Source organism: Hetaerina americana, unplaced genomic scaffold, assembly GCF_022747635.1.
Source record: "Hetaerina americana unplaced genomic scaffold, ioHetAmer1.1.p SCAF_46, whole genome shotgun sequence".
Classification (NCBI taxonomy): Eukaryota; Metazoa; Arthropoda; class Insecta; order Odonata; family Calopterygidae; genus Hetaerina; species Hetaerina americana.
In genome coordinates, this window is record NW_027287052.1 from 1,027,622 (window position 1) to 1,037,446 (window position 9,825).

The 9,825-nt window shown below is 38.0% G+C and overlaps 1 protein-coding gene across 1 annotated transcript; it reads left to right on the top strand.

Annotated features, from left to right (window-relative positions):
* Positions 1–2,573: 2,573 nt before the first annotated feature.
* LOC139693308 (COX assembly mitochondrial protein homolog) lies at positions 2,574–3,397 on the top strand. Its single transcript, XM_071591421.1, has 3 exons — positions 2,574–2,659; positions 2,807–2,911; positions 3,118–3,397. Exons 1-3 carry the CDS (start codon positions 2,590–2,592, stop codon positions 3,327–3,329), a joined length of 387 nt encoding a protein of 128 aa, XP_071447522.1. The 5' UTR covers positions 2,574–2,589; the 3' UTR covers positions 3,330–3,397.
* The last annotated feature ends 6,428 nt before the right edge of the window (positions 3,398–9,825 follow it).

The following is a 9,825-nucleotide window of genomic DNA, read 5'->3' on the forward strand; positions in this document are numbered from 1 at the left end:
TTTTCTCATTCACTAATGAGCAATCTTATTTTTTTTAGAAAATTGGATGTCTGTAATCTCCATGTAAAGTTAACATTCATATTAGTTAACAGTTGCATTTAATAAAAAATTATAAAATCGGGCCTTAATGCCTTAAGAAGAGAAAATTCAATGGCCCCAAGACAGATTCATCAAAATGTGAATAGAAGATTAACTTATCAGATGGGTACTCTGACTCATAACATTCATCGGAATTCCATTAAACCAACCATCAGATTTGATGGTTGGTTAGATGAAATAGATGTGTAACTTAGAAAGAAAAATGTAGCAATTAATCATTTAGGTGTTATTAACAGAAATTAAGAGTTGCTGGATTTGCATGGGAACCGTTCATATCTAGTGATACTGCAGAGAAATACATTCAAAAATTGTTATGATTTTGTTATCTTAAAAGAAGACACTGAATGCTTGATATCTCTTGCCAATGACTTTGGCATATCACCAAGCACTGCTAGTAGAATGTTTTCTGCTGCTTTACGAAAAATTGCAGCCTCAGGCAATTCATTATTTTGCCTGAAATGAGTAAAATGTTTTTAATTGCCATTCTCTTATAGAGCAAGAAACATTAATTTTCAATCAACGTGTTATAACATAGTGTATGGAGATTCAGTATACTTGTATTACATTGGAATAAGCATAATTTTGATGAGTTGATGAATACCTCAGCATACCATATCATAGTTACTTCAGCTTAGTGTAAAGGCAAATTCGCATAGCGTGTAATACCCTAAGAAATAGTTACCAAGTAAATGTCATTTTGATCAATATGGTCATCTAACCTGACTTCTGTGTTAATGCAGGAATATGGAATGTGAACACATTTTTCCAGTGTAATGATTTGCTGAAGGGAATAGAGTTATGCATGTAATACAAAGGCAATCTAATAAATAAAAAATCAGATAAAAGTCAAAAGGAAATATACATGTATTATACTTCAAATGAACTTCCATACTGGTTATGCATTAATATTTTTACATAATTGTGTTTGTGCAAAAGTATATTCCTGAAACAATTTTTGGTTTTCCCTTAAATAAGGAAATGTCATGATTTGAATGGGTATGTGTAAAATACACTTCCAAGTATGATTTAAATATTTTTAAGATTACATTTCAAGATCAGTTAAAACTATAATATGAGGATCTTAGGAGGCACGGCACAATATGGAGAAAACTATTGAAATGCCAATGAAATAAATGGCAGTTATGAGTAGGTACAGATATTGCCTACATTAACACTGAAATTTCAATTAATTTGCATTATACACGTGTATGCTAATATTAATTACAGTACTTTTATTGAATGCATTTAGACTTCTAACCATGGCATCATTCATTCACCTATTTAGTTTTTCTCCACTAATCTCGACTGCAATGAAACAAGGGCTTTTCTTTTCATTATCGAGTATTAAAAATATTTCATTTCATACTTTTTGCTGATAGGATTCATTACAAATTTTCTATAAATTACACGAGGAGCCAACTTCATTCATATAGCACATTTAACTGTAAACAAACAAAGAGGGCGTGAACTATTGACTGAGTTTGTAAGGGGCCGACCCTACCGCAGCTAATATTAATTTTTTGTGGAACTCTATACCGATATTAAGGTCAACTAGGCAACCACCAACAGGAGTGAGAGTTTAACGACGAGTAAGATAGCAGTAACGAAGTACCAAGTGAGTGTATTGAAGTTGGGTTGTGGAATTGGTTTCTTTCAGTGGGGGGGGGGCAAGAATAGGGGAGGGGAAGTGAGGGAGATGTGTTCTCAATTGCATTGCGCCGCCTGGGTACTTTGAAACTTGGGGACCAAGTCAAATAAGGGATTGTTGATGATTCCAAGTTCGTCGTTCATAATTTTGCGGGTGTGTAACGGCACAATTTTTTTGCATCCCAAATTTCAAACTAGATGCCACTGAGAGCTTACGCATGCACTGAGACAGCATAATGAACAAAAAATTCGGAATTATCTACAGTCCCTAATTTAACTTGGTTCCCGAGTTTAAAAGGGCAATGCAATACTAAGCACATCTTCCCCTCTCCTCCCCAATCATAGTCTTAACTCTCCCCTGTCCCAAGAAATTCGCTACCCCCCCCCCCCAACCTCCTGCCACTCAAACCAATTTACTTGACCACAGGCAGTACTTCTTTACCTAGTCAACCAAAATGTCGGTATAGAGTTCCACAAAAATCAATTTAAGCTATAGGATTTGTAACCTTACAAACAGTGAACAACTTTGAATGGCGTATGCATGAAGATCATGTATAAGAAGCACAAAGAAAATATTCCATGAGTGTTTGTGTCAGAAATCATCCTGAAATGGTTTATAAAAAGTTGGGATCGGATTGGTAGGAGTACTCTTAACCGTAGTCGTAGGATCTAGCGTATTTGGAGATTTTAACATTTGAGGAATAAAATAAAACTGCCCTTCAGAACAATGGTGCTTTCAGATTATGCAGAATTTCAACACACATTGTACTTGTTTTTCCCTCCTGTGATACACAATGCGTTACTCAATTGTTTGCAAACAAGTTAAGCGGGCGCATTAATGAAATGGAGAATCTAGGGAAAATGGATAAAACTGTCCTTCCCCCAAAATTTTCTGCGGGTCCGCACGGTCTCGGTGAGTTTTCTTCACTTAATTTTTAACTGTTTAAAGGCTTTTTGATTGAAATCACGGATTGAGAAACCCCGTATTTCTCCTGATCACAGATAGATGATCGCGAATAATAACACAACCGTGAAAATCTCTTTATGTTCTTTGCATCAGGCGATCCAGATGACCGAAGTCTGAGGAAAGTAGAAATTGAAGTTTTGGTGCCAAAGGTAATGCGCGAAAAGGCCAAAGCGGAGAAGTGTCCTGACGAGGTGAAAGGTAAAAGACATTCTCATTAGTTGGCAAAAACTTTGATTGTATTTCATTCCACGTTCAATCTCAAAATTCTCGAAGCTCTGTTCTTTGTGTTCCAGAGCACTATAAGGGGACATATTTAACCTTATTCTGTCTATATTTATCTTTAACTTATGATGCCAGAAAACTTAACAATCGGTTTGGCTCAATTAACGCGATTAAATTTTTAGCGTTCACAGAATGCTGCCGTGAATCCAGTTATGCGATGGTACTGCTGTGCCGTAAAGAAAACTCCCGCCTCAAAGAATGCCTTACCCAATGGTACGAAAACGAAGAGTTTCGCAATCAGTGCACAGAGGAGTATCTGCGAGAACGTAGTGAATATCGACGGACAGGTTTTGTCAAGAAGCACAGAGAATTTTTAAAAGCTGCAAAAGCTTAACACGTCATTGTATTATATAGTTGCTTTTACAATTTGAGTTTAACAATATATTCATGTGAATTTTCTTATTTAATGGCTTCTTTGAAGTTGTCGAATCGACCTTTACCCCCAGCCCTCTATGCTATTTAATGAACAGTAACTACCCCGTTTTCAATAGAGGTATAATTTATATTTTTTGCTATGTGTAAGTCTACCAGTGGGATGTTTCTAAAGCAGCTGCATCATATTAGTAATGCTGAAAACTAGATGTTAATACTAGGGTAGAAAAGCGGTGAAGTAAACTATGTTGGAAGGTAAAAATGGTAAAATTATGGACATTCAATTGTCATGAATGATAAAGGGAACATGGATCCAACTAAAGCCGTGAAAACCACTTAGAAAGATAATTCACTAGGCAGAATAGATTGGGTATCTGGAGAAGTCTGTAGCATTAAAGTCAACCAGTAATAGTAATTTGGCTATAAAATTCTCAATATTGGCGCAGTATTTCTCTTAAAAGTAGAAATGCATGAGCTTGGTGGTCCATGCATGCATGCAACACTAAATATACATTGGGTAACTGAATTAATAAAGAAAAAAAAACATCTGAATATCATTATGAGCAAATCATCGTGGTCAAGGTAAATGATTCTTACACTCTGAAATTGTTGCATTGAAATGTTAAAAGAGAGGACATTAATGATTTATCCAGAGCCAGCAACGCTTAATCACAGAAGAGTAAGATAGTAAGCAAAATCATCATCAGCCCTTCAGTCTGAGGGTTAGTTGACTGAATTTGGCTGAAGCCTGCTACGTCTGGTGGTCTCTTCCACCGTGAGAGCTCTTCTTCCATTTCTCCTTCCACACACCTTGGGGAAATTAGGAAAATTTTGTGATGACAAATTGAAAATAGTATGCTATTTCATGGTTTATCGGCTCTGCATCAAATATGTTGTGAGCAATTGGAAAACATGGCAAGGAGAAATTCAAAGTTTAAATGGACTTCCCAAGAAAACTATGGTTTGTAAAAATCTGCTGTGAGTGGACTGAAAGCCTTATAATATTTAAGTGCTGGTGACTCAAAGAATCAGTGCCAGATGAAACTCAATAAAATGGTCTCAATTGAGTGATTAGGCTTATGCTACCAAGACAATGTAATCTGGTCGTTAAACTGTGGACCCCATGGCAGCTTTCTTTGCTAGCTGGCAGATGCCAACGACAGGTTTCTCTCCTCCTTACCCATCCATCCCCAATGGCACAAATGACCTCAAGTTATCGGTCACTTACCCTGAAGCCACTAGGAGGTTGACTGCCAAGCATATTGAAGGATTCATTTTTCAATGATCATGACACAGAGGGCAAAACACAAACCAATTATGCAATGTCCTCCCTTCATAGGCCTCTTCTTCCACATGTTCACAGCTGGTGTCTTAGCAGCGACTGCCACCTGGCCTCATGTAGTTGAAGATGAAATCCATGCTGGGCTGTTTCTCTTGCAGGCTTTAGTTTCAACTTGCTCTAATGTATCTCCCCAAAGTGCAACAACTCCAAGTAAGACCAGGGAAAGACATGGTGGAGTAAGTATAAGAGTTTTGCTATTTAGGCAGCAGGATTGTTATCAATGGGAGAAGCAAGAGGGACAGAAAGAGTGGAATAGGAATTGTGGATAAGGCTCTCCATCAGAAAAAGCAACTACTGATGGTAAATAGTACTAGACAAGGGAAACAATTCATCGAAACTTATTAAAAGAGTATATGGAGTATGTATTCTGTTCTATGGATGTGAAACATGAAAGAGGGGAAATGACTGGACACATCGCGAGGCCTGCTTACTCACTGAAGGCCATAATGGAAGGGAAGAATTATAGAGGAAGCCCAAGGATGAATTAAGAGAAGCAAGTAATGTGAAATTTTGGTGCATGGAAGTAGGCTTGAATGAAGAGGTTGGCAGGGAACAGGATAATTGGGAGAGCTGCAACTATCTAATCCTCAGAATTTGCTGTAACCTATGGTGATACTGGGTAGTGACCAGCCAGTAGTTACTAGCTTTCTGTTGCCCCATGCTCATAGGCAAAAACTTACTTGAGAAACTAGGACTTGTCACTGCAATATGGAGTCCATCCTTTTGTAGGCACTGCGTATGCTTTATTCGACGTCATGAATCACTGTCTTACCTTCCGCCGTTGAATCTCCTCAGCTGAACCATGACTTTCACATGTTTGCGGCTAACCTCGCCTTTGTGAACCTGGATGAAGAAAATTCAATTTTCGTAAGCTGATCTTTGTCATTAAATCCATGATTTTGTCAATGTCCATTTTCGACAAACAGTAATTATAAGGACAACTGAAACTAACATAACTGGCACCATACGCAGAGCTCGACGATCCGCCAAGCACAGATGGCTCATTGGGTCTCAAGCAACTAGTGGGCATGGCTATATAGCCTGCTTCATGGCTGCCAGATTGCACCAGTTTGTGCATTTATTGTGCAGACCACGTACAATAGTGAAGGTTAACCAGAGTATTACGTGGATTTGATTTCACTTGTTACATATCGGCTTTAAAAAATGAGCTGAGGTTGACCAGTGGAGAGCCTTTGCAGGGAATGCTGTGCTTGTTTCTTGCAGACCCCTTTTTCATTCCTAATGTACTTAAAATGGCATGGACAAAGGCAAAATGAACCACAGCAATTGTATAAGATTTTTTTACCCAGAGGAGGAAAGGGAAGTGCTATGTGGAATGTTGGTACCTGAAACCCCAAGGCACACACCTATCAGGTGTGCCTTAGGTAAGGATGATCAGAAGACGAATGGATGCTCTGCATGTGTGATATACAAGGTGCAGATGGAGAGATTATGTTGAAATTGATGTTGGCAAAGTTATGCAATTACAGTTATCATTTGGTGAAACAGTCTGGAGTTGATGATTGTCCTAGGATCATGTGAAAGTTGTAATATTGTGATTAAGGCTAGTTTGATAAGCCCTGATGGATGATGAGAATGAAAACACCCAAGTGTGCTGCGGAAACAGAGTAGTTTATAGTATGGTTTGGAACAGCAGATGGTATATTTAGTGAAATTTTGCGCCACGACATCATGACACCCTGAGTTCAGAAGTTTGTCGCCAATCTCACCTTTTGTGAACCTAGATGAAGAAAATGTCAATATTTGTATACATGTTTCATTAAATAGCCATTAGCAATTTTGAACCAGGTAAGATTTTACCATGCAAAAGAATACTGTTGTAGACATGGCAACCTGTGTTGGTGTAAATTGGTCTATTAAAAAAAGCATGTACATGCATGAGCCTATATAGCAAATATATATATATGTCCTTGCACTACATCATGACACCCAGAGTCACGTGTGCTCTGGGTGTCATGCTGTAGTGCAAGAGATTACATTTTGATTACAGAGAGCCATGAATCCATCTTTCCTGCCTCCTTTGGATTTCTCCCAGTAGTCCACTCTCCTCCACCATTATGCCATAGCACTTCCTCGTTTGTTTTCCTTTGCATCCACTTCACCTTCTCCACACCCACATTTCAAAAGTCTCCTATCTACATCAAATCATCTTGCTCCAATGGCCACATTTCCGCGCCGCTCAAAACATAACCAGAAATTTTACAGGAATATATAGGAATGAAAAATTAAGAAAGATTTAATTTGTGATGTTGCATGCTTAGCGTGTAATCACCCCTGCCACACACCATAGCAGTAGTGGGCAGTTGCCATGTGGATAATTAGAAGCGGGTGGATGCCCATCACCCAGAACTGAACCCAAGCTCTCCGGTCGGTAGCTTAGAGGTCTATCCATGGGATTAATACATCATGGAATTTAGAAAATTATCTTGATGGTAATCATTGCTTACAAGTCTTAAAAACACTGAACATTTCATCCAGCCATTTTCTTTCCTGGGCATAGAATAATAGTCACTTGCCATAATTTAACATTTGACTTCAATGGATTGATGTTGTAACTATATTTTTAGAAATTAAAAACAAACTCAAAAATATGGACCGAATATCAATAGTCTTTAAACCTCAAAAATGGAAAAAAGCTTCATCCGAGAAGAATTTTACTCCAATGGTGTAACTGTGTATGAAAGTTTCAGAAATTCTTGAAATCATTCAGGCAATCCTAAGCTTTTTATCTAATTGTTTTCATCTGGTGTTTTTTTAAAATATCACCTTTTAATTTGCATTAATTTGGCCTAAAGCTAGCGTAAAAGGTTCTTTGCTGAAAGGTATCTTAATGCCATTAATTATTAAACAAATGCGTTGTGAAGAATCTGTGACAGAAATATAAATTCCCTAGTTACGTGAATATCCTTCCGAATGGACTAAAACCTTGGGCTTGTCCATTCTTATGAACTGTAGAGCTCTAAGCTACCAAAGTGCATACTCCAGTAGTTTACATGATCTGCATTATTTTAACTATGAGGGTAATTAGAAAAGTTCTCAGAATGGAATGGAAATAAATGACTTACCTCAGTGAAACTTTTTTATTTTTCAATATAGTCTCCCTGTACACTTAATGCCTTTGGTCCAGCAATGTTGTAATGTCTTCATCCCATCTTGAGAATTAGATTCCTTCAGGCCTGCAAAATATCCGTCTACTTCGGCTGTTTGCTCTTTGTTTCAAGAGAATCTCCGTCCACCAAGGAAAATTTTGAGCTTGGGGAAGAGATGCAGCCAAATCGGGTGACTAAGGCAGGTGTTGCAACAATTCATATCTTAGTTCATATATTTTTGCCATGACACGTGTGTGGTTGTGTAGTGTCCTGATGAAAGCTTAGAGTTTCTTCCTTGCCAAACCTGGTCTTTTTTCATGTATCTTTTGCTGTGGTTGGTCCAGGAGATTAGCATAGTATTGTCCGGTAATTTTGACGAGTGGGGAGATAATCTATCAGCAGAATTCCTTTCACAGCCCAGAAAACTGAAGACAGTACCTTTCCGACAAACCGTATTGCCTTTGCTTTTTTTGGCGTTGGTAAATCAACATTTATCCTCTGCTTTGGCTGCTGTTTTGTCTTTGGGGTATAGTAGTGAACCCAAGTTTCATTTGTGGTCACAAACGTGCAGAAAATCTGGTTGGTTCAATGGGTCGAACATTTTTCAGAAATTTTTGTTCCGATGCATTTTTGATCCTTCGTCAAGAGTTGCGGCACCATCTAGCAAATAATTTTCTCATATCCAATTTCACTGTTAAAATGTGATATGCCCATTCAGATGACATACCAATAGCTTCAGCAGTTGTCAATCTTCCATGATCATTTTTTGCTTTTGCAATAATTTTCGGTATAGAGGCACATTTTGGCCGGCCATCACGCAGATCATCATATAAGCTGTCTCTACCAAACTTAAACTAGATTGTTCACTTGGCAACTGTTGAATATGAAGGAGCTGAGTCCCCAGTGCTCTGAAAGTAAGCTTGAATATCCTTTCCTACCTTTCTTTCCAAAGTATTTAATCACAGCTCAAATCTCAATTATTTCCATCTTCACAAACTAGGCAGGAACAACAACAGAGAGGCATCTGCACCCCAGATGTCTTCCCAGAGGACTGAGCGATTTGTGTTTATTCAAAGAGGATTACCTTTAACCATGTGGGAAACTCGTTGCACGAGTGCTGACATCTGGTGGTGATTCCGAGAGCCTTTCTAATTACCATCATATTTTAAAAATCCTTATTGTTACTAAATGTTAAGAAAATTTTAATTTTTGATGTTGCATGCCTGGTGTGTAATCAACTCCTGGTGGATTGTGGGTACAAGGTGGATAGATTAACAGATAGATTTTGCAAAGCATAATGAATACCAAATCTGCAAAAAATGAACAGATGCACTTTAAAAGTTTTCAGTTAAAGAAATAGTTTGAGATTCCTTTGGATCCTTCCCAACAATCCTCTCTCACCTCTCCCACCTTACCCAGCACCTCCTCGTTTCTTTTCCTTTCTGTCCACTTCACCTTCTTCACACCCACATTTCATAAGCCTCCAATCTATGCCTATCATCTTGCTACATTGACCAAGTTTACATGCCATACAAAACCACAATCCATGTTAAAGTCTTGACAAGCCATTTGTCATCACCCTTATTCAACGTATGTCATCAATTCTTTCCTTCTGAAAGCTTCTTTGCCTAATTTCATCATTCTTCTAATGTCCCTACTGCTTAGACCATTTTAGTCTTAAAAAATTCCAAAATAGGTTAATTGTTCCACCTGCTCTAGTTTTTGAACACCTATTTTAATATAACTTAACCTTTCTCTTTCTTGAAAATTGCATAGTCTTTGTTATGTTAAAATTTTATTCTCATCCCATACCCATCGCACTGGCTTTCCAATGAACTCAGCAATGCTTGCAACCTCTTGGCTGACGGGCTTGCTAAAACAAATACCCCTTAAATCTATCTGATTTAATGAATTTTCCACCGATTTTCATTTCTACCTCCAGTACTTCCCATGCCTCTTTAAGCATTTCCTCCTTGTATAAATTGAACAGAACAGGTGATAATGGG